The 25,579-nt window shown below is 38.3% G+C and overlaps 1 protein-coding gene across 12 annotated transcripts in view; it reads left to right on the forward strand.

The window, feature by feature from the left end:
• Positions 1-25,579, forward strand: part of AGTPBP1 (ATP/GTP binding carboxypeptidase 1) — a 75,724-nt gene that overhangs the window by 1,819 nt on the left and 48,326 nt on the right. For 7 of the 12 annotated variants that reach the window (XR_012832992.1, XM_075739967.1, XM_075739965.1 and 4 more), the window contains 8 exons: positions 970-1,063; positions 15,994-16,125; positions 17,141-17,211; positions 23,316-23,446; positions 24,003-24,070; positions 24,468-24,531; positions 24,883-25,029; positions 25,307-25,438. Coding sequence is in view for 11 of the 12 variants with exons in the window: in XM_075739967.1 (XP_075596082.1) it covers positions 17,180-17,211; positions 23,316-23,446; positions 24,003-24,070; positions 24,468-24,531; positions 24,883-25,029; positions 25,307-25,438 (574 nt within the window). In the remaining variant the exon portion in view is untranslated. Of the gene's footprint in view, positions 1-969; positions 1,064-5,927; positions 6,129-6,234; positions 6,534-6,558; positions 6,783-15,993; positions 16,126-17,140; positions 17,212-18,179; positions 18,201-23,315; positions 23,447-24,002; positions 24,071-24,467; positions 24,532-24,882; positions 25,030-25,306; positions 25,439-25,579 lie in introns of those variants that run through there. The other 5 variants (XM_075739963.1, XM_075739970.1, XM_075739968.1 and 2 more) reach the window with 5 other exon arrangements.

A 25,579-nucleotide genomic window follows, 5' to 3' on the forward strand; every position in this document is an offset into this window, starting at 1 on the left:
GTACATGTGATGTTCGCATGGAACATCCAGAGAAATAAAATCAAAAATCAGTTTTTACTTATTTTTAGGTTACACACACAATTATTTTTTGGGGCATAGATTACAAAAGTTACTAGTATTTAAAAATGCCTTGGTGTTTAATACAAGAGTATCCCTCCTTTTCTTAGTTAAGCACATACATGTAGGATCCACAAAGTAGTCCTTAATGTTAAGCAAAACAGAAGAGCAAAGCAACCTCCCAATAATTGTTGGGGGTTGTGTCTAGAACATGTTGTGTACTTCCTTCTTGGTGAAGTGGGAGTAGATTAAATGTAAGAATTATGAGGAACTTGCTTCAGTGTTAATTATGAAGTACCTTTGTTCCTGTAATACAGTAAAAACAGGTCATCATATACTTAAATAGGCTGCTTTTGTTTAAGAAAACTTCAGCTAACCATGTACCAGTTTAGGGTGTAGTCAGTTGACTGTCTGCTATTTTTGTCTCTCCAAAATGATGTTACATTAATTTTGAAGGTACTGATGTATTTTGTATGAATTTGTAACACAGAGTGTCTATTTTTACCCTGCAGAAACTCATACTAAAGCATTATGAATTTTTTAAGGATACTTAAGAGGAGAAATGAGCAAACTTGTCCTCTACTCTTCAGCTTACTAAAAAAAACCAAAAAACCAACTCCTGTAAAAGGAATTTCTCCTGGCGTAAGCAAAAAGGCATCTGCAGTCTTCCAAGTACTGGGTGCACAAAGGTCAATTAAATCAAATTGAAAACCATTATTGAACAATGTTTTGTCTGATTATAATGTATTCTTTGGATAATATTGTTAAAACGTGCTAAATAAATCAAAGCAGATTTAAGAGATAAGTCTCCTTAGTTTGCTCTAAGGATCAAGAATCTTAAGTGTGTAGTTACTTATACATACATGTTTGTACAAAACTCATCATTTGTTTATCATTTTCTGAACAACACAGAGAATCCTCCTCTCCTTCAAGAAGTGTCTTAAGACCATCATGGGAATAGAGGTCACCTGCTGCAAGTTACTCTCAGTTAGCTTTCCCCCAAGAAGTAGGTATCTCTTGTAGTAATTTTTAACGATTATTCTTTACTTTTTGCATTGCTTAAAGTACGGCTGACTTTTCAGGAACTTACCATTGCTTTGGATGCCCTTGTTAATGGAGGTAATTGGAGAATTGGAAAGGTGCAGGGAGAAAAGGAAAATGGAGATATGTGAAAGTATGCAAATACTTTACTGAGGGTGACCTTCAGTTGGGCCAAAGTCTATTTTAATTCTTGCTGTTCTTTAATGTTGCCTGTATGTGAAGGAATTTACCACAGGCTATTCCAGATGAAGGGCCTGTTTAAAAACAAAACAAGCTGAAAAACTGTTTGCAGCTTCATAGTACTTAGCTGACAGCTTTGTCCTAATATAAGGTATCAAAATCTGGTGCACTGATATAACTAAAAATACCTATGATGGTAGTCAGGATATGAAGAAGTAGCGACATATTGCCCTCAGTGTACAAATTATGTGCATAAATTCTTTAACTGTGAGTATGGAGGGTCTTGTTTGACAGAAACAAGATTCACGCTTGGTTTGGTTGGTTTTTTTCCTCTTAATATCCTGCATATATAAATTAAATATGATTGTCAGTAGGCATATGGAAAAAAGTGGCTGGCTTGGTATGGGGCCTTTGAAAGATGGTGCATCTCTTCAGAAATTTGTCCGCTTCCTGCCCTGAACACTTAGGCGAAAATACCCATAAGGGTACAACTCTATATATTCTGAATTACTCTGCTCAAAGAATATTAATGGGTTATTTAATTTGTAGTATTATAAAAGCAAGAGTAGCTGAGTGAACCACAGATGTGAAATTGAACTGAAATGCTTTTGTATGCATTGAAATACAAAAGTAACAGAGCACAAAAGATCCTCTCAAAGGTGAAAAAGAGCAGAGGCTATGTTGGAAAAGTACCAAGTGTTCTACTGGTTAGGGAGGAATGACGTATCTAGAGATAACAAGCCAAAACCAAATTCTCCAGTGTGTATGTAGAGACAAATGTTGGCTTTCATATGAGGGAGTGATTGTTTCAGAGTTAAGGAGAGCTGCTAGCCATGTTCATTATGTAGAACTGACTGGATATGTTCAGTACATAAGTGTATAGAAACAGGCAAGGCAGATATAACTAGTACAGGTTAAGATTTAATAGGAAGCAATGAATAGGCAGATGATGATTACAAAGGAAGAGGATAGCATCTAATAATACTTACACATTTCTACCCATTAAAAGCATTTTGAAGGGCTTTTTCTTATTCTCCTTGCTTTTCCTACTCCCAGAGAGGACAACCATTAAATTTTAAAATTATTTGTGATTATTTTAGCTGTATGGTTTGATCCTGGAAGTCATACTGTACTGCTTACATAGTAGTTAATGTTGATTTAAGACTGTAAATATGCAGTTGGGAGTGGGGAGCCTGAAAACATGTGCCTCTGCATACATGTCAGCAATCTGTTGCTCGATTAATTGCTTGTATTGCCTTGTCAAAAATACTAAATGAATGTGATTTGTGTAAACATAAGCTGCCTTTTTAGCTTATGATGCTGGACACCTCTGATGTTCTTGCCTTTCTATGTTGTGTATAGATTGACATATCTTTGTTATTTTTTTCCTAAGTGCTTGGATTGTCCTGTTAAGTATATTCCTATGACTGAATTACCTACAAATACCAAAATCAGAGACCTAATTTTGTCTGGAAGCCATTCTGCTCTACAAGGCAGTATTTACTGTTACTGCTATTTTCAGAGAAGAGTGCCTGGCTCCCCATCAAGCTTTCATTTAATGGCAATATAATTTTCCATCACCTTATTTCCAAAACACCACAGATCTATGATTTTCTCTGGCTAAATAAAATGTTAATTGTTTGCAATAGTCTTGTGTGCTTGTTAAGATATTTTACTTGAAATGTATAATTTTGTAAAATCAAAAGAATAATGGACCATTACATTAACTTCATAGCATCAGATAAATACTTAGAATTATATACTGTTCAACATGATTTTTAAGTATGTCTTTACAAAGGATTCAGTGGATAAATTATTCACTTTTGCACACAGTAATGTGTTTGAAGACAAAACAAGCTAGGGCAGATTCCTGCAGTCTCATATAAGTAAACTGCATCAGAATCAGTAAGAGTTTCTATGTAAATAAGAACAGCAGTGGCCTGCTACTGCATTTGTACAGCAGAGTAAAGTTTTCTAAAGGTAAACTTGTTCTCTGTAGAAATAAATCCAAAACTTGGAATCACTTTATCTGCTAAAAAAACAATAATAATCTAGGTTCATTCAATCAATGACCTTCAACTTCCTATAAACAGATCTTTTGCTAGTAAATAGTTCTGCACAGAACAATATTTTGGGTGAAATAATTAAGATAAATGCAGTCCCTCCCAAAAAAAACGTAAACCCAGCCAAACAAACACTTTTCTGCATTCTATGTTTACATTAGTGGTGAGAAAAGTTAATGGGTATCAGTAACCCACACAAGTATTTGTATTAGGCATGTTACTATCACTTTTTTTTTCTTAAATGAAATTATACTTTTCCCAGTCTTAAATTAATTTGATCTATGGCTGTGTCTTCTTTCTTTAGTAGAGAATTCTCATATTTTTAACTGACTTATTTTTGTTATGTGCCAGATCATGTACAAGGCTGTTTAAAAATATTTTTAACTAATTTAAACTGACTTTGACTTCAGCTTTAAAAAATTTGAGAGATTTTTATCTACACCCCCCTTATTTGCTCTTTACTTGCCAGAGCCTGCCTGACACTATTTTTAGCTTTGCCTGAGTCATACTTGAGTTTATTCCACATATTCTGCTTTGCTTTAGACAAACTTAGGCATTTAAAATAATTCCATGAATAGAACTTCACAGAGTTTAAAGTATTCTCTCTTAATTGTCATCTAGTGTGACCGCTGTTATGGAACAGGTGAGACTGTTCCTACCTGTTGCCAGTGTGCTGGTAAATTCCTGCATTCTGATTCTCTGCATTCTTCTCATTCAGGCTAGGTGACTGGAGAAATCTGTAGGGTAGGAGAGGGAGGAATCTCCTTCCAAACACATGTATTTTTTGATTGTCACCCATAGGTTCTAGGAAGCATAATTAATGTTGAATAATTAGCTGGAGAAAGACCAAGTGAATAATAAAATCAAGGATGACTGTTTGTATGTCTTAAACTGTCCTGTCCATTCATGTTAATATGGTGGGAAGGGGACTTAAAGTGTAATCAAACATTTATGCATAAATTATATCATAATAGACTAAAAGAATGTGTTCTACCACTTTAAACTTGAATTAACTCCACCAGAGTTCTAGTTGACTTTCCTGATTTAATGGATAGAAATTAGCTCATGCTAATTAGCTAGACACACTGTATTTAACCAGGCCCAGGTAGGAGGACCGGTATCTCCCATCTGTCGCAGCTATGCAACAGTAGTCCCATGCTCCTGACTTGCGCAGTTTCTGCTGACTTGCCAGTAAAGCAGCTTTGTTCTGTCTTTGGAAGGTACAGATGTGTATGTTCTCTGCGCAGATCATCTGTGGACCGTTGCATGGATGATAAGCAGAACTTAACCTTTCTAACACTGTAACACCACCTGTGTTAAAAGAGTAACAAGCAGTAAGTGTAAACATTTCTTCAGGTGAATCAGCCCTAAGGAAGACTTACCAGCTGTCACCCAACCACACAGCCGCTTCCGAGACAGTAGAAAACTTGGGTATCTTTGTTCCTGTCTTTCTGAGGGGAATAAATTACGGCCTGTGAGAGAGTAGTTGCAAGTGCTGTAGCCAGGTGTATGTATTTTGAAAGGCAAGATGAATACAAGGGACGTGAAATCTGCTTTGATTAAGAATTAGAACGGGCAATTCCACAGTTACACAATATTGTTGAGAAATGATCCTTGCGTATTTCTGTTAGGGATTGTGCTTTGTCATTGGTAGAAATGAGATTTGAACTGGATTTGTTTGCCAGCCTTCATTAAGGGGCTGCTTCTCCTTTGTAAGTTTTGTAAATCATCAGTATAAAGAGCAGACCTTGGAATTCTTAGCAGTTTCTATTCATTTGAGGAACTTCATGAAGAAGTTACTCCTTGGTTGTTACAGATTGAAGAGTCTCAGGGAGGGAGATTAAATTGCTCACTTTCGGAAGTCATCAGTGATACTGAGTGGCTCAAACTGGGCACGTAGAGGTTGATTTGCCATAAAATGTATGAAGTATTATTTCCCTTTTGAAAAGATTTGGAGGGAAAAGGGTGGGGCAAATGAAGCCTTTGGCTTTTACAAGTCACTAATCTGAATTTTCTTACTTGCTTCGGTGCTCCCTCGGTGCCCTAGGCAGTAGGGCTCTCTGGCCTCCCTGCAGTTGTGAGTACTTACCTGCCAGAAAAGCGGGGGTGAAAGCCCCGCTGCCCACGGGGAAGCGCTCAGGTGCCAGCGGCCGGTATAAAAGGTGACGCTACCGGCGAGGCAGATTGACGCGACTTGTCATGCTGGTCTCGCACCGTATGATTCCCACACGCCGCCCGGTTCGTGCAGCCGCTGCCCGAGGCAGCCCGTACCCTCCTTCGCCACCCGGCCCTGGCCACCGGCGAGGCGCCTCCCTGGCCGCGGGGAAGGCCTGCGTGCGGCAGCACCGCATCTGAAGCGGGCGGGAGAAGGCAGCCCGCGGCCAGCTGAAGACCCTCCCGGCTTCCCCTGGCAGCCTTCTCCGGCGCCGCCGCCGCCAGCAGACGCCGGCTCCGCAGCTCTGCCTGCGGCGGCGGTGCCACACAGGCCGGGCACCAAGCTCCCCCCGGCGGCGGCGGCGGCGCGGGGCGCCTGCGCGAGGCCGGGGCGCGGCGGGGCGGGGGGGGGGGGGGGGGGGCGGACAGTGACGCGTTGCGGTGCGGGCAGGTTCCTGCTGCCGCCGCTCGCATGAAGACGGCGGGGGCGCAGCGCGAAGCCGCCGCCCCGGCGCGGCACGGCGCCCCCGCCTGAGCGCCGCGGGGTGAGGGGCACCCCTCCTGCCGCCTCCGCCCGTCCCCCACGGAGGCTGCGGGGCAACCCCGGCCCTCGGGACGGCGGCTGCCGCAAAGGTGAAGCCCCGCGGGCGGCTGCCGCTCTCGGCAGCGCGGGACGGGCCGCAGCGGGGGCAGGGCCGGGCGGGGCGAGGCGCCCGGGGGGAGGGGCCGGTACTGAGGCGAGGTGGGCCGGGGCGGGGGCCCGGCCGGTGCACCGAGGGTCCCCTGTGTCGGCTCCCGCACGCCGGGCGGCGGGCCCGTCCCTGTCGGGGAGCAGCGGCTATGCGTGGGCCCGCACGGCCACGGCCGCTATCTCCGGGAGCCGCGCCCTGCCCTGCGCGTTCCCACCTGCGGGGATGGTGACGGGGCCTGCGGTAGGAGCGGTGCCTGCGTTCGAGGCCCGGCCGGGGGGTCGGGTCTGCCAGCGGCAGAGGGTGGAGCCGGTGGCTTGACGGCGCCGATCCTGCCGGTGACCGCAGGGTGTGTGTGTGTTCGTCCGCGCTGTGCGAGGCGGAGGTACGGCAAAAGTTTTACGCTCCGCCGAGCGGAAAGGCTGCGGGTGACGCCTGTCCTGCTGGTCCCGCAACGCCGTGGTGTGCGGCCCCCGGCCCCGCCGGGCGGCATAGCCTAGCGTCGGTATAGCGTGGAAGACGCGGCGGCTGGAGTAACTTGCTTCATGTGCCATGCGGCATAGCCTGCTGAACGTCTGGTTAACTTCACGCTCCTTGGGTAGGAGTTTATTACTATTTTTTAAATTTTTTTTTTGCCCTGCCTCTTCTTGCAGTTGTGGAAATCGGGCACAGCAAGTATTACTGTAGGTGTCCGTTCAAATGCTTAACAGAATCTGAGAAATACGGTGTGTATTGGGGTGCGGGGAGGTGTTTTTCTTCAGCTAGACCTGTTTTCAGACGCTGAGCTGTGTCAGATGTTTAGGAATCCTGATCTGGATGAACTTTTATAGCTTACTGTTACAGCTGTAAGCTTTCCGTAGTGCCTAACAGGCAGAGATGAGATTCCTCCGTGTACCTGTATGGTATGAAAACACTACGGAACTTCCGTATAGCTTTGTGATATGCGTATTGGGTTGTGTGGGTTTATTTTTTCCATCACGAGGTAATTAGCTCTCCAACGTGTGTATTCCCACTAATGATGTTCTTTTAGAGAAATATGTATGTGAACTACCTTTATAGATTGTATTTCGTGAAAAGGCTTCCCTGTTTTCCCGGTAGCTTTCAGTGTGTATTTTGCTGCTGCTGCTGCATATGATGATGGGTGACAGGATGGTGCTGATGGGATAGCCCCACCTTCTGGTTAATCCTTCAGTGAAATCATACTTGTGACCTAAGAGTTTTTCTGGAAATTATACCTCATTATGTGCATTGTGAGTTCAAGTCTTTATTGGAATCTTTTTATTTTTTGTACTGGGGAGTGGCAAGATAATCTCCTTTTCTGGAGACCTTCCTATATAGTGTCAAGATAATTTTATCACGTGCCCCTATTTCGGCAGAACAAATTTTTATTGTTAGTTTCTGATGTCTCATTTTGTTACTGTACTTTTATTTTTTTTATGCTAGCATAAATTAAGGGAAGTACTTTTTTTTAAAGCTTCATAAATATAAGTTTCTCTTTTTATTTTTTTCAAAAAGGGAGGAAAGGATCCCAAACCAAGGAGCAGTCTTAGTATGTGAAGTGATATTTGATCTATGTTTGTGTGAAGTGATACCTGATCTCAAGTTTAGCTTTCGGTTCAGGTTTTGAAGATAGCAGTGCTCATGTGTAAGTTTTCATACTCAAGAAATTCATAAATTGTCTTCCAAATGGAAGCTTTTGAATGTGAAAAATTGTTGTCTTGGTAGCAGATGGTAAGACACACAGTTAGCCAATTTATATTGGTTACTTTATTGCCGCTGGGAGCAAATTCCCTGAAATTCTGTGTGAGAAGCTACAATTAGAGCAGAAAAACTCAGGAGAACGCTCTCTGAAGTCCTCTTGGCTTACAGAAGGAACTTGCTGTTTCACCTCATGTTTGGTTTTAGTCTAGGGAAGACATTCAGCTTGTCACTCAGTGACTTGTCAGCAATGTATCTTATGATTAGAGACTTCGCAGGCTTTAAAATTAATAGCGATACTCTGCTGGACATATCTGGGAACCACCTGTTTTTTGGCTCTTGATATGTTAGTTGAAACTTCTTGAATTCAAGTATCTGCGAGCAGCTTGCCCTTAGCAGATTGCTCCTCTAATACGAATTGCTAATGTCTGGATTGCTAAAGAACTGAATGCTGCTCAAGTCACCCTGGCCTTGGAGTGTAACTGCAGTAACTGAAGTATTTAAACTCCTTAAAAAACTTAGAGGGAGGCAGGTTTCTTGGAGTGAGTGTGAGAGTGCTGAACAAGGCAGCTGCTGGGAGGAGTGCTTAGTAGGGATTTGTAATGGCAGTGTATCTCTGGATATGTTTTCAAGCCCTGCCACTGTCCACAGCTTAACTGTGCAATATCCTGTGCTAAGCATCAAGAAGATTATGAGCTGTTCAGTGTGTGTCCTGGATACATGGACGATTCAGCATGGTTTACATTTGGAAATACAGTTTTGTAACAGTTAAGCATAAAAGACTGGAAGTAGCCGGGGGAGGAGAGGAGCACCCAAACATCCTTCCTTTATTTTACAACAGCTGCAGAGATGAAAGTCTGAAACTGTCATCCTAAAAGCTTAATACATTAAAAGCCACATACAAATTTTCACTACGTCTTTAAAAGTCCTGACAATATATGAGAAGCAGGATGTCCAGGGTTTTGCGTACTGGAGGTAGGCAATACAGTTTTAATTGCTTTACATATAATTCATAAGCTGAATGCTACAAATCAAGGTTTTTGAAAGTGAGAATGGTTGTTGAGAGTTTTATGGATTGTCAGGTAATTGTGTCTTTGTGTACTAATGAGGTTGAGGGGCTGGAAGTATATTTGACAAGATAAATCTGCAAATGGAGCCACAGATTTTTTAATTATTATTATTTTTTCCTTCTGGATTAAAACCAGCCTTGAGGGTTTGCTTTAACTCAGCTGGTGAAGTACAAGTTTAGATGTTTGGGTCGATTTATTTTATAGATTTTATAGATTTTATAGATTTATTTTATAGACTGACCTTAGCCATTGAGAAAGTATAAGCCAAAGGAGCAGTCACTGGGTTAGGTGCTGGGAAGTAACCTCTGACATTTAGCACGGTATCAATGAAGCGTTTCCAAGAGCTGGGGAAAGTTAACTGGACAATTCTTGTTCAATTTTTGGTGTAGTGAAGTGCTTAGTTTCTGCTATGATTGTCCTTTCCCTCCTGGCTATTTTTATTGCCCCCCTCTCCCTCCCTGTGCCATTCACCTTCTACCTGATGAAAGAGTTATGCCAGCTGGGCAAGGAGTAGCTGACTTTCGCAATATTTCTGTCAACTTAAATCACGCAAGCTTTGAATGTGATACTCTGTGAGTCTGGTGATGGCAAGTTTGTCGTGTCTTGAGGAGTAACCTTATGCTTGCTGTGCTGATAACTTTCTAGGAGCTTCTTTCCAGGCAAGAAATGAAATAGTTTTCTTATTTTGCTCTTTTCCTGATAAATACTTCTTTTTCCTTGCCGTTTTGTTTTGTTTTGTTTTTAAAGCGAATGACTATTATTTACAGGGTTTTTTTTTTTTTGGCTGCAGGTTTTGTTTTTACAGAGTTTGTTTTTACAGCTAAGTGGACTGCATGACATACTTGGCAAGCTGCTCTACAGGTCTTTGATGCTTCAGTCTTCTGTGAAGCTTTATGTATATAATTTTGAAAGTCTGATTATATACTAGTCATGTCAAAAAGTCAGCATTTTGCTGTAATGCAGCAATGGATAAACTAATCACCTGACTTTTGTTTCCTACTATAAATATTTATAGCCAAGGGTACGAGGAAAAGGCAGTAGCTGATTTTCAGAACTGGTTTTTCTTTGACTAGTAAAGGTTGTTAACATTTTCATTTTATTTTGAATTTGAAATTTAGACTCTTTTCCACCAAAAATGTAAGATTATTTTTCTATTTAGAGGAGTTGATTAGCTTTAGTCATTAGATAAAGGATTTTTTTTCTACCATTTCCACATGAAGTCTTACAGTTGCATCTGGAAGAAAAGTATCTCTGGTTTTTCTAGTATCTAGAACAAATTCTTTCTTATGGAAGAAATACTTTTAATGTACCTTTAGGTACATTATCATTTTTTGATGACACTGAAAGCTTTTTGTACTGCTGCAGATTAAAGTATGAGGAAGAGAACTGTTTAGTGTGTACTCGAAGTCATTCAGTCCTAATTTACAATTTTAATTTAATTTAACAAACAGTTGGTCCTGAAAATTGTCTGTGTCTGGGCTATTGACTAGGACTTTAATTCCTATGAGACTTCCACAAAGTAAAGTTGGGGATGGGGTGGGAAATCTTTGTTTCCCAGGGCTTGTAGAAAAATGTTCAGGAACTTAGTTCAGCCACGTTAGTTACAACTCTTTATGTATATGTGTTCTGTTTGCTAGATTGTGACTGAGTAGAATGTAGGATTTGCCAACTTGAAACTTAGTTGTGAATCTTGAAGGATTTCCCCAGGTTTTCAATCACTAGAGGTTAAAGTTTCATTACAGATAACCAAAATTTTTATGTATTGTGATGTGGATTGAGCTTTCAGGATATGAAGCAGTTTGTACAAATAACTGTGGCATCTCAAAATAGTCTGTGAGAGTTTTAATCTAACATTAGGTCTCATGTTTTTATTAATGACATTTTTCACATCCAATAACTTTGCTAGTTTGTATGGCTTTAAAATAGAAGCGTTTTCTGTCAAAAAAAGAGTTTTCAAAAAATACTTGTGGAAGTTGTCACTTGGGGTACTGAATTGGGAAACAATATGTCATGTGTAAATGCGTAAATTATTAACTGGCCAGAGGGGTTATTTAATGTATAATTTCTAAGCGCTTTGCAAAAGGGCAGTCCTCCTTATCGTACAAGAGGATGAGATGGTGAGGGCAGTACTGATAGCAGTGGCCAGTTCTTACTGCTGCCAAAGGAAGAGTACAGTGCTACCCTGGTGAATGTTTCTTGTGTAATCTCAAGTAACATACTGCAGTTTTCCATACTGTGCAGGGATATTGTGGGGTTTTGCCATATTAAGGATGCTGGTTATCACGGTGTTGACCTGCTCTCTACAAGCATTCTGGGTAGTTTGCTTTTTGGTGCTGAGACTGTGACTTTTGCTGTCACATGTTGCTGCTCAACCTAAATTTTGAACACAGGGCCTATTCCTACAAGTGTATATTTGCTTAGGTAAATAGTCTGTTCCTGCAAACAATTTACTTCTATGTTTAAAAGAGTAAACCACAAGTATTATTTTGGAATTAAGACTGCCTAGAGCACAAAGAATGCAGTAGTCTTTTTATACGGTTGTGTTTAAACAGACTTTTTCAGTGTCTTGAAAAATAGTATTTTGACCTATGAACAGCTGCTGAGACTTTGGGGTATGTGAAGTGATGTACTATCAAAGGTCAGTTTGCTTATGGTTCAATCTGCACTGAGGCTGGGGGTGACCTTGCGGGTCTTCTGTGGTACTTCTGTGGGGGATAGAAGTGTCTTTTGGAAGCGTACCCCAGAATGCAATCACCTGATCTAGTGGAAGGTTTTGATTTAGCTTTTTACATACCTAGTATTTATGAAATTTTAATTTATACATGTTTTCTCAGTTCATAGCTAGGGTTCCTCTATTTAATTTTTTAATTCATTGCTTTTTGACACAATTCTGTCTTCTGAACTTTTGTATTCCTTCCTTTTTTGCATACTGTGTGGAGTTTTTTTAATACTGTAGCGTTTGTAAAGATTTTGCTGAGATACTTGTTTCCACTATCTGATAAATAAGTACACAGCAAAGAAATTACTTATTTGCTGTGCACTTGTTCATGATTACTTTTTTTAACCTTTCAAATCAATAACTCCGTGATGAGCATAAGTGAAGTCTGAGCTCTGGCTTTGAAAATACTTTGGGATGTGCCTAGCTTTGAATACAAAACAAAACATGGAAATACACATAGATGAACAATCTTAGAGGTTTTACAAACTTATTATGCTAGATATACACAATAAAACCAAAGCTTTGTTTTGTCTCTTCAGAAATATGATTTGATATGTCGTTTTTGCAACTTATTATAAAATATCTTATATTACTATATAGTGAGCAGACTCAAGAAATAGGCCTTTCTTTCTATACAAAGTATATTAGTTAAGAAAATTAATTCCTGGAACATGAAAACACAGAAAATAGAATATAGTGGAAGTAGAACAGATTTAATAGCAAACTGTGCCTATCCATACTTGAGTTTGATTTTTCTATTTTCATGTGATGAAAAGCACTGTCGTCATTGCAGTGTAGTTATCAAGTACTTCACAGGAAAGTCCTAGTATTAACCAGGGTAAATTTCAGAGGTCTCTGGGTTTTTTAAGGAGTTTATTTTCTGGTTTTTTGTTGTTTTGTTTTTCTTGTGTGTGGTTTTGGTTTGTTTTGTGGGGTTTTTTTGCAGGAGCGGGATTAAGAAAATAAACTACAAAGATACTTCAGAATTTTGTTTTAGTTGCACTTATCCTTTCAAGATAGGCATGTTCCACGTTAAAGTATTTTGGTCGATTGAAGCATGTGAATTCTGTTCATGTAAACTCAGAATGTCTTCCAGCTTCAGTTGTAGAGGGATTATCTTTGTTTTCCCTAAGAGAGAGTTCTAATAGCAGAATTTTAGCATGAAAACTGGGGGCTTTTTAGCCTCCGTGGTCTCAAGAGGTAGGCTTTATACGGCATGCTCTGTACGTGTTGCTTCTGAGCACATCCGTTTTTGTGACAGAGTCATTTTGCCCTGACTAGTACTGCTTCCTTTGCTTACCATGAGCTTGCCGGGTACTGGTAGATTTGTCTTCCATGGCCGTTGTTTGGAAACATGTATAAATATATATTTTAAATATATATAGATACCTATTTTAGATGTATATATAAAAAACCTTCCAATTTCAGTGAAAAAAGAGAAAAGGGAAAAAAAGATAAAAACCCAGAGCTGCTGTTGGTTAAAATAAAAGTTTTGAGCCTCAGATGTGAGGTTACTGTGTGTTTAACATATGATAATTTCTTTCAGATATGATGTTATCAAAATGACAATGAAAGTGCTCAGCACTTACATTTTGTAATGGTAACTGATTTTTTTTCTTATTATAAGTTAGAGTAAGGATTGGAGTTTCATTTTGTTTCTGCCTTCTTTACTGTCCATTAGTGATTAGTGGGAGATAAAATGGAAAACAATTTACAGTGAATACACTTAACTGCAGGTTCTGGTGCAGTTGTGCCATGCATTACTGTACTGAGTTTAATTTGATTTCTTCAGTTTTATTTAAAGATGGCTGTTGAGAGCATGTAGAAATCCACCTGCATGACTTGCAATAAATAAGAGGTATACCCACTTTCCCCTGAAATACATGCATCAGTGTAAATAGCAGAATCTTAAAGAAGATGCAAGAAGAGCTATGTGACAGTGCATACGAAGTATTTGGTTAGTAGCATTTGCTTTTTGTTAATTCTCTCTTTCCATTATTAGATAGATGATGGAGAGTAAATTTGATTATTAGGTGGCTTTGTACCGTGACATGAAGTTCCTGATATTTGTGTGAAAATGAAAAGGGATTCCTCTAAAGAGAAAAGACAAACAAGGGAAGTGGGACAGGCACTGGCCTGATTTCAGTGAGGGGAAATTTTATTTATTTGCTTATTTTTTGAAACAGATGGCATTTTACGTTTCTCTTCCCCCAAAGAAGTGGATTTAGGATCACACAAGTAAATGAATGCCTAAAATGGGAATGAGACAGTCCTTTCTGGAGCCAGTTTGGACTGTGCATCAGATGCAGATAGGTGAGATCAGGGCAAAAGAGGGCTTTGTTTGATGTCCCTAGTGAAGAGTTTGGACAGGAAACATCGTGAGTAGTTGATGCGTGATCTTCAGGGCTTGCAGTAAGGGGGGAAACATCAAACCTGGCAGTTGGCAAAGAAAAGCCGAAATCTAGAAGTTTCTTCATCCACATGAGAAGAACTGGCGCTGAGGCAGTTTACAGAAGATAGAAACATCTGGACTCTGTGACCCTGGTCATAATCCTTTTAATGTTTTCTTACAGAAGCCTTGAGGTCAGGTCATCTGTGCTAGCAGCTTGGTATTAGTATGAGCATTAAGAGCACAGTACCAGAATTGTTAATTCCCCTTTTCAACTCCATGCAAGTCACTACCTAGCTTGTGTCAGTAAAATTTCCTCTGAATCTTCTTAGAAGATCTGGCCAGAATTATTGCTGGCTTGGAGAGGCTGAGCATGTTGGTGTTCTTGTAGTGCATATAAATCAACTTAGTATTCAGGAAGATGGTGTCCTTACGAGTCCTCTGTAGTCTAACAGGCACTCCCAGTAGTGCCTGGTAGACACGCCTGAATGTGAGGTCTGAATGAAATGGTGCCAGTTTGTTTCTTCAGCCATTGCTTTGAGCAAAAGAAAATAGCTTTGTGATAGTGCTTGTCATTTTGTGCAGTAGCTTTGTTGTTAGAGTATTTAGCCAAGAAGTAGGAGTCTGGGTTCCATGTTACTCTGTTACATTTACGTACATGCCAAAACGTACATGAAAGGTAAATATCAGGGGATATCCTCTGCCCTTTTGCACAAGCTTTACCTGTGAGGGGCAAAGTTTCATAGGGCTGAAAAGGTGGATCCGTGGAGAAGGTGAGTCAGTGGCTCAGTGACAAAACATTCACTTAAGAGTGAGGCAAAAATATGTCACATAAGGCATATCTTTGTTTTTCTGGGGAAAAAAGGAAAAGGTGAAAATTATACAGAACTTCTTGCAGTCCATTTAATTTCTCTTAGTAGCATTATCACAATGAGTGCAGCTTTCTGATTTGGAACTTTCCCTGTCTGGAGAAATTTCCTATGAAGAAGCTGCCTGTTTGCCCTGTGCAAGTGGGAGGATGAAGGGGATAATGTTCCATAGACAAAGTGAAAAGGCAGAGGGAGATTGCACAGAATCCAGCATATATCAACTTGAGTTTAAGTAATAAACATTTCCTACTCTTCTCTGTTTCCCTCCAACTTGAGACTTTCTTTTTTTAATTGTTGTTGTTGGTCTTTTAAATGCAGAAGAACTGATGCTCATTTACCCTCTGCTGTCTACCACTGGCAGGCAAGTGGCATTAAATGTGTTTAAAAAGTATGTTTAAATAGAGACTCATGCACCTGCTGCCTTTACCTTTCTATCAATCCTCTATTCAAAATAAACACAATACTAGAAGTTTTTAAATAGTTTGGAAGTGGCTTTTTTGCATCACCTAGTAAAATGTTAGATTTTGTTACTTTAGTATACATAAATATTCCACCACAACTCTCTGGATTACTGATACATGCATTTCTCTTTTCTTTTTCTCCCTGCTCCTTCTCACTGTTGTATTGTAGTTTGGGTTTGGGGTTGTTTGGGGTTTTTTTTGCAGAGATTCTTGTGCTTTTTCTTACCTGTTTGCCTTTTCCCCTTGAGTTGGAGCATTTGCATGTTAGTGCTTACTGAAATACTTTGTCGTGAATTTAGAGCAAAACGAATTAAGACCTTGCAGTTCAAGATCATTCGGCTCTGTAGCTGGCTCCACTTGTACAGCAGTTCTGCACACTATAATATGTAGACACTATTAGCACTGGCAGACTGTTCATCATCTGTCTGACAGCGGGTCAACGCTGCGAGCAAAACAGCACTTGGCTACTTGAATTCAAGAATCTAGTATTTTCCCCCCCGGTAAGACCTGGAACCTGGTTCAAATAATACAGACTTTAGAATTTGTGAAATTGTCTGCATTGTGGTCAACACAGCTATTTTCTTGTAACCATTTTCTTTAAAGGAAGTCAAGATAGTTTACACTTGAAGGGTACTTGGACAAATCTAGGACACCTATTAACTTGAGTCAAGCTGGAATTGTTGTGAGAAGTTGAGCATTTGCTTCCTGACTGCTGGGAAAGGATTTTGCTTTCAGGTAAGTCTGGAAATAGGCTTGCTTCCTACTTACATCTGCATTAGACTTTTAGCAATTGCAGAGTGGAATTTACCAGTAATAAAAACATTATTATTACATGTGCTGAAGGATTTTTGAGAAGTCTTACAGATTTCTTTTTGGGGGAGCTCTGTGTGTGTGTGTGCTTGAACTGAATTTCTTGCCTGCATTTCCCAAGAGAAGCAGTGCTTTATCTTCTTCATTCCCACCACCCATATCTTTGAACATCCCTTTTTTCCCTTTACTCTGTCTTCTACCTTAAAACTAACCACTGTGCCCTTTGAGGACACTGGATTTTTTTTTCACAGTGGATGTATGTGTCATTCATGTTAGATATCAAATGGAAGTACTGAGGTTGCGTTAATGGTCCTGTGGGCTGCAACCTTAATTGCTTGGAGGCACCGTTTGAGGAAGCAGTGTACCCTGAGGACACTATGTCCTTAAAAGGATAGGAAAATTGAGTCCTTAGCACGAAATGGTTTCTGTCCAAGAAATGTATTCAGGTCTTGCTTAAATAAGAACACCAAACACTCCATGTTTCTTGCTGTGCCTGTAGTCCTAGTTATCCTATAGATACATGATTTGGCAGTCAGAAATAAGTGTGTTGTGGCATCTCACAACATTGTCAAGTAAGTTTAAAGAAGCATGTTTACTGACTTCAGCAAAAGCTTTGTTTGTTAAAATTCTGTCATGAGCATGAAAATAATGTCTGTTAAGTAACATAAATTTCTGGTTTATTATAATCAGGTGCTCTGAGCTTGGTAGGACTGAATTCTGAATACAGAATCAGACTCCATATTTATATTGCAGTGGTTTATTTTAAAATCTGGATGAAATAGATTGAAGAGAGAAGAGTTTGTGACAGTGTGGAGAAATGCAATCAATACAAATTAACTTACCTAACATTTCTAGTGTAGACACATCCAATATGGTGGTAGCATTTCATCACTAAAGAACAAAAGATGTTGATAATTTGTAGTTGTTTAATATCTTCCAGGTTATTGGAGATGGTGATTTGAAGAATCAGGTTTTCGATATGAACAAAGCAAAAACTTCATCTGAAAAAAGGTAAATTTAAAAATATAGTGACTTCTTAACATAAAGCTATTTGAGATTTGTGAAAAAGCAATCTATATCTTAATAATAAGATAAATAAAGTACACATTATGGTCCTTAGTGAAAATGTGTAAGCTGATGTCCTGAAACACTGAGGGAGTCAATACTGATTAGCATAAAGTAGCTTCACATTTAATAAATAACTTAAATTGAAAATTTTCAGGTAATTAGACATATTAAAATATAAAATACACATTAAATTTCATTGAAACAATTAACAATTTAACCATTTCATGTAAATATTGGCAAAAAATAAACCGGTTTCTACTGAAGGAATTAAACGACAAGTTTCTAATACTGTATAAGAAGCCATGAATTTGTCATAAGATCTATATCATTCTCCAACAATCTTGCAATCCAACACACAGCTAGGACAAACAAGAGTGAGATTACAGAAGAGTCCAAGAGTTGAAAAGTTGTATTTGTTATTTTCATGATAATTCTTTTTAGCAAATACTTGAAAAAGTTATGAGATTATCTATGGAAGGCATCCTGTCTATTAAGCATCAGGGTACTATTGAAAGGCTTTCAGTCTTAGTCTTTTCTTAAGCTAGCACAGGTTAAACCACCTTGTTAAACCGCCTAATCAGATTTAAAAAAAAAATTCTAAGGCGGTAAAATAGGGAATTTTGGCTTCAGTCTTAGTTCTCTGAAATACCGATTATTTTCTAAATGAGTGGATGAGTTCACATGAAGGGTATGCTGTGTTGTGGATTAATTTTATATCTTGGATGAATTTAAAATTTGAATTTAAATGCTTGCATGTAAAATCATCTTTGCTTTTGCTGACTCTAACAGTGGAACAGCTTAGTATCAGAGACGGGTTGTTCCTGTTTGTGTGAGAGATGGATCAAAAGAAATAGTAAAGAAACTGTTATGTTTTCTACTTGCAGTATTTTCCGTAGGCATTATGATAAGCAAAGTCAAACTCTCCGTCGGCAGTGAGTATTCTTCGAAATACTACTTACTATAATACATAAAGTATACTATCACAAAGAATATTAGATTTTTGCAAAGTGGCTGCTTAAGTGCCATTTATTCTTCTTTAGTTATTGAGTTAAAATGAAAGTTTCCATCCCTGCAATTCAAAACAGTTGTTCCCTATGTTATGAATAAATTATGGTCAATTTATTGCACAGAGATAGCTGTGAACTAATCAAAAGTATCAGCTCTCTAAAGATTATTTGATAACTGTAGAGGTGGTTGAGAAAAAAAGATATTTGGAAATGGTCTGCATTGGAATAAAATGAAAACAAACTCATGAGAAGCCTGCCTACTTTAAAATAGTTATTTAAAGGCTCACTATAACATGCTGAACCACAGAAGACCTGTTTCTTTGGGGAAGAAGACGCTCCCTGGATACGTCAGTGCGCTGGCTGACTGCAAACAGCAGTTTCAGAAGAAGAAGGTACAATTAGGGAACTGAAGGTTTCTGATGACTTCCTTCATTTGACTATTACCTTTTGGAAGGCTTCTTGCAAGATGAATAGCTGAAAACCATTCTAAGATAACTGAATTTTTATAAGCTGCCATGACAGTCATTAGATCGATCTTTCTCATCGTGAGCAGACACTTAGAAAGATGTGATGATGTTTTTTTAGCATTTGTGTAGCGAAAGTGAGTAATGGAGATTTGTGAATCTAGCACTTCTTCATAATCACATTAAGGATGCTTAAACCTTTTGGGAGTTCGTGGAACTGGAAGAAATGTCCCTGCAGTCGAGGGAACTTTCTTTGAGAAAATATTTTCTTGTTGAGGGACTTCTCTTTCAAACGTAAATCCCTGAAGTCCTGTGTTCCTCACTGTCTGGGCAGTTCCTTCTTCTATATCTACTCATAGCTTTCCTAACCAGAGAAGGAGGAAATCCACAAAGCTTTCTCGTTAGCTAGAGTCAAGCTGTATGCTTTGGCAACAGTTGAGATGACGGCAAGCTTGTTCATGCTTCCTTTCTGCAAGTTAGATGGTGATGTAAGGGGTGTTTTGAGCTGCAGTGTTTGAGCATGGGATGGAGAAAGGTTTCCTGTCTATGGAGATATGCAGTCTATGGGATCAAGTAAACCTGGTAAACTTCCCTTCAGGATGCTTAAATAAAGCGTAAATCCATCCCAGAATAATAATTATTGATTGTCTTCAGAACTCATGAGATTTAGGTTAAATAGTGAAGAACAGATGGCAAACCTAGTGGTTGTGTCTGTGGGAGTCAGGGAGCAGTAGCTATAAGTCGTCCGTCTTCTCCTCTTTGCACAGAAGGATCCTGGAAGAGTTAACCAAATGGGTGAGGCTGTGAACAGCCAAAGGTGGTTTGAGTTGTTCTTGAAAATACATCTGAATTTTCATGTGTCAGAGAGTAACAGGTCTCATGAGCAGTGAAGTGGCATTAAAATATGACACATGGTCAAAGCTTTACTAAAATAACCACTGCATGTGATTGCCATCGGTAAGCTAAGGCAAGTGCTCTGTCCAAGTGCTCTGGAGTAGAGCACTGAGTGGATACCAGAGCAGTGGTAGCCAATGGCTGTCAAATCAGAAGGAAATGGAGCACAGTTTCTTTTTGGGTGTGCTCTTGCTTTCTCTTTCTGGTTCTGGTTACAGTTAATGACTGAAAATATTTTGAGCTTTGACTAATGATCTGAAAAAGAAGAAAGAGTTCTTGTTAAAATTACAGACAACTTGAAGCTGGAAATCTCTGCAAAAATAGTGGAGGACCAAATGATTTAAATATACTCTTGTGAAATGCAGAAAATGGTTAAGAATATTTGATGGAAATGTATGCAAGGTACCATGCTTAGAGAGTTACACTGCTGGAATGGACAGGGGACAGTCACATTTGTAGTGAGGAGAGGCAGAAATTATAAGATTGAACTGCAGGGTGGAAAAACTTTGAAATGAAGGGATACAAAGTTGCCTTTGGTTATTGAATCACCATTTTTGTAGGCTTTTAAGGACTGGTTGAGCTGTCAGGAAGAGCAGCTGTGATCTTCATCCAACTCTGAAGAGAAGAGTTTAGGTGACCTTATGAAGTTTCTTCTGGTGCTCCTTAATCATGATTTTCGTAACTGAAGATAGTAGAGACTCTATGTAACTAACCCTCAGTGACTGCAGAGTGCTCTTGTGAGAGAGCTTTAGAAAGGCTGGGGTGAAAAATGTCTCCTGTAGTAACAACAAGGGTTTCTTCACATTGTGGGAAAACAAGTCTTGTACGAAAGGCTGGCCACAGTGTTCAGAGTATTCATGTGAGGTTCTGCAGTGTCAGCAGCTTAAGAGGAAATGTAGCTCTGACAGGATACAGTTTTTAGTGTGCCATTCTGACTACTTCCTTGGTTTACCTAGCTGTTGGATTAAAAATACTGAATTCTATAATGCCTTTCTGTTTTGGAGAACTATCTTCTAGATTGGATTCTGAATGGTTTGTTGGTCAAAATTTTTTTTTGTGTATTTGCATTACAAATATCAGAAGGAGTCCCATTGCAAACTGGGCGTGCATTTTGTTCATAGGTCAAATGGGTCGTCACAGCAGTGTTACGTACAGGAGCACAGTAAGTTAGACTGGCTGCCGTAATTCCTGTCCTACAGCCTTTTTGATACACTGTGCAGAGATTGCAAGCTGTTGCAGTTTTACAACCACTATGTATGTTAGTGTAGACTATTAATAAATAAGAGTACAATTCTTGTTTTAAGAAGAAAACTTAGTCATAGCTAAGGGGAAGTCAGGACTCTATATTTCAGCATAGATTCTGGGCTGGTGTTATTTTTAAAGAACGCTTTATTGGGTATGCTGAAGACATGAAGTTTATTTGGCTGTATTTCTGTTAGAGGACTTCTTGCAAGATGAATAGCCTAAACCAATTTTAAAGATATCTCTTTAACTGCTACAATGAGTGCTTATTGCTCTTGATAGAAGCTCTGGCCTCAGGAGGAGATTATACCCCTGAATCTTAGGACTTAAATTGTTATACCACCCAGTAGTGAGAATGGCTTACCTTTCTAAATCTTTTAAAGCTTTTGGTAAGTATGGAGAAATTAAGTTAGATGCTAACTTTCTGTACAGAGTATATTACTTGCATGTGCCAGTGTTGCTTGATTTTTGTAGGCCACAGCAGTCAAAAATCAGGTTTGCTCTGAAATTTTAATATCCATAATTGAGTTTTGTCTTTACAAAAACTTAGATTTTCTTTTCTTGCTTGTTTCTAAGGATTATCTTTGCTTTGAGCTGTTTCCAGCTTTCAAACTACATGTATTTCATTGTGAGACCAATGATATGCTACAATGGAAATTATATGCATACACACACACATACACACACACACACACACACAAATCAAAGCAAGCAGTTCTCTTACATGTTGGCTTATATGTGGGTTGGATGAATTTTTGTTTTGATTGTGGAGCTGGTGAAGATAACAACATCCTTTGGAAGTTTGTCAGTTTGTGTACCAGATCAACAGAGCTAGTGGATTTCATTAAAATCTTGGGATTATTTTGGAGTATTTCAAGTTCAATGGATAAATGGAAGAGTAGAATTAAACAGAAAAAAGCTTATGCAAATAATAATGGGTTTACACTATTCAGCCTGGTTTTGGATGATGAGAAAGGATTGGAGGGATTATGCTTTACTTATACAAGGAAAATAATATTTCAGCAACCAAACCAGATTTTAGATCAAAAAAAATACTTTTATTTAAAAGTCTAGCAAATAACTGAGAAGGTGATATACTTTATAATATAAAATTATTTTGATTTTAGCTTTATAATTAGTATAACCATATCTTATTACTGATGTTAACAGCTTGTAAGAATCATCTGTAATCTGAAATTGTTTTTTGGTTATGCTTCTCATGTAGATATCAGTGTGGAAAAATGAAAGTGGTGGAAGTGGTTTCCACAGCAGCTGTTATATCCATTTGCTTTCATGACAGTACAACCTTTCCTGTCAGCTACCTTTTTCCCTTGATTTTTAACATTTTTGTCCACATACAAACTAATTATTTTAGCAGACTTAACTGTAAGTGTGAAACCTTTTTACAGATGTAAAGCACAAATCAAGGAGTAATAATTCCTCGTTGTAATAAACAAAACTGACAGTATTTATATAACTAAAGTATATAACTTTAGTTTTATTGCAGGTAGACCAGTATATGTGTAAAATGAATTATTGTTGCTTATTGCAGGACTCCAGTGTTACAAAAGTGAAAAGTCAAGATAATTAATCCTTGGAAATCATAATTTCCTGCAGTTAATTACATGACTGTAGTTCAAATGTTAAACATTTGCCAAAAATTACTTTCATGTGGGAATGTGAATCTCAAAACTGTTTTGAATAATTGTTATGATCTAAAACTGGAGAGCAAGTAAAACAATTTCTAGGCTATTTTGAATACTATAAATATTTACATTCGTTCTTTCTCTGTAATCTACTTATCTATATGAATGGCTGGTTTGAAATTGTTTCTTATATTAAAATACATTTTCAAGGCAATTTTATGATGTCAAGCCCAAAATACCCTTGTGTTCAAAATGAACACAAACTCTGATGATGATAACTTCCAAAGTTTTTTTCTTCAAAATGATGTTCTCTTTGTTCAGCTGGGGAATGTTACTTTGCCTGCTTCATGAATGATAATCTTTTCTTTCACTTCTGAAACACAAGCCTGTAAGACAAACAGTCTTTGGTACTGTTTGTAGCCAGTTTTTCCTTGAATGGCAGGTTTGATACCGTGTCCTGGCACTTATCATAAACTGTATTAAATATAAGTTACTCCAATCGACAAAGATAAATAACATTTGTACCTATATCTGGATTTTATTTGCTGCAACCAATTTTCTGTTCACAGTTGCTCTTGGAGTTGCTGTTTTATATGTAATTAGTCTGTTGCAATGCAGGCTTTGCAAAATCTGTAAATTTGCCAGAATTAAGGAGAATTAAGACTACTTTCCAATTGAGATCAAATATGAAGGTGAACTAGCCACTCCCCTTACTCTGACGTGGGATTTCTGTTGCTAGTGGGCTTTTTCCTGATCTAGATGGAAAAATGAATGTAAAAAAATTTTTCTTACAGTGTTTCTACCAGTTCTCGGACTATGTCTCTGCTGTCACAGCTGGAGAAGATAAATGTGGACTCTGTACTAGGAGAAGCAGACAATGCCAGATATGTTACCTCAAAGATCCTTCATCTGGTGCAGAGTCAAGGTAAATATCTAAGTTCAGTGGATTTAGAAGTTTTCCTTTTGAGCCTGCCTTCTTGTATTTCTTCCTCGCTGGACTTTTCTTTAAACTGTTTCTGTTTGGTAAAGCTGATTATCCATCCATTTTTGTCACTGATTGTTGAAAGCACCTGTTTAAGGCCAAGTTTAATACTACCTGATGTAGTATTGGTTACATTGAGTGCATTTTGTATTGTCAAACAGCTATAATTTAAGTAATAATTCACAGTGTGTATGTATATATATGTGTGTGAGTGTATATATGTGAGAAACAGAAGTATCTGGAAGAGACCTTTCTTAAAGATTTTTTTTCTTTGCAGTTTTTTTTTCTAGGGCATGACAAAATTGTTGAACAAGTGAAAGCGGAAGTGAGTTTTAAAATCACTGAAGTCTTTTGCTTAGTTTTATATAACCATATGCAATTTTTAATAGGTTTTCTAATTTGCAGTGTAGATTTTCTGATAGATCTATATCCGATCACTTTTTTTTTTCCCTGCAAGCTAATATATTAAAAAAAAAATGGTCTTTTTTGTCACTGGCAGAAAAAACCAGGAAGGAGATGACTTCTAAGGGCTCCACTGGAATAGAAGTTATCCTGTCAACCTTAGAGGTAAAACCTTTTAATCTGTGTGGTTATGGGTACATAGCAAGTTTTCATTTTATCATGGGCTTCCTATTATTGTCTATGTTGTTACACTAGCTAGTCTGTAAAACTTGTGTGAGACTGTAATGATTAACTATGGTCTTTCTCTCTCTTGTTTTTAAATACTCTAAGAAATTATTTGTCAACTACCACTTCTAATTAATATGCCATACTGCAAACTAGATTTTAATTAGTTTTGTGATTGATTCAGGCTGCATAGTGGGATGGTTAGGTGCGTGGTTGCATCTTCAGTTCTGTTTGATTTACTGGTGGCAATTTCTCTGAGCTTTAAGTATCTAAACCACTGTATTAGGCTGCTACATGAAGCAAAAAATTCTAAAAGTTCTCTCTATTTTTATTGCAGAATACAAAAGATCCTCAAACTATTCTAAATATATTGAATATTCTCATTGAGGTAGTCTCAGTTGGTAAGTTTTAATTAAGGAGCAACTTGTGATTATATTCCTGTATTCCTCTGCAGACTGTTGTTGTTGGGTTTTTTGTGGTGTAGTGTTTGGGTTTTTTTTTTTCTTCCTCTGATGTTTGTTAAAGCTGATTTACATGCAGAATAAAAAGAACATAAAGACTGAAGTCACCTTTCAAATAATCGTACACAAATAATTTATGTTGCTATAAGTCTAAGTCCAGCATGTTCTTGCATAGTGCATTCATATATGAAGAAAATATTGCTGTTCTAAGGACTTTCTTTATGATAATTGTAGCTTAAATACTTAATTGTTCTTTGGATTTGGAGATATCAGTTGAGTTTTAATTTCTAGGTGGCGGTCGGAGAGCAAGTGTCTTAGTCACTAAAGGAGGGACACAGATTTTATTGCAGCTGCTTTTGACTGCCAGCAAAGATTGTCCACCAAATGAAGAATTAATGGTGCTTCTTCATACTCTTCTTGCAAAAATTGGTCCAAAAGGTGATAATGATATACTTAAGTAGTATGGCTTAATCCTTTACAGTTTTATAATTGAAACTTAAGAACAATTTTCTTTCTATTATTGTACAAGCATCCACATACTCAGAATTGGTAGAGGAGAAAAAAAGGAAGAGTAAAATAGAGGGGAGGAAAGAATGGTGAAAAGTAGGCAGGAGGAGTTGACATCAGTAGAAGGAATTCACAGTTCATTTAACTTTTATTTTTTGATAATAATTTCAAAATTAGAGTGATTGATCTTGTATTTCTTTGATGTCAGACAAAAAGATTGGCATGAAAGCAAGAATTAATGGTGCCCTAAACATATCATTGAATTTAGTGAAGCAAAATTTGCAGAACCACAGACTAATATTGCCGTGTCTTCAAGTATTAAGAGTTTACTCAACCAACTGTAAGTATTGCAGATAATTCTCTTCTTTCCTATGTGATAACATTTTTGTTTATCTAGATGTGGTTAAAACATTGTATCTAAATGTTTGTTTAATGTTAGAAGCTTAAAATAATTATCTGAGAATTTGCTTTTTTTATCATT

The sequence above is a fragment of the Balearica regulorum genome, chromosome Z (genome assembly GCF_011004875.1).
Source record: "Balearica regulorum gibbericeps isolate bBalReg1 chromosome Z, bBalReg1.pri, whole genome shotgun sequence".
NCBI classification, from domain to species: domain Eukaryota; kingdom Metazoa; phylum Chordata; class Aves; order Gruiformes; family Gruidae; genus Balearica; species Balearica regulorum.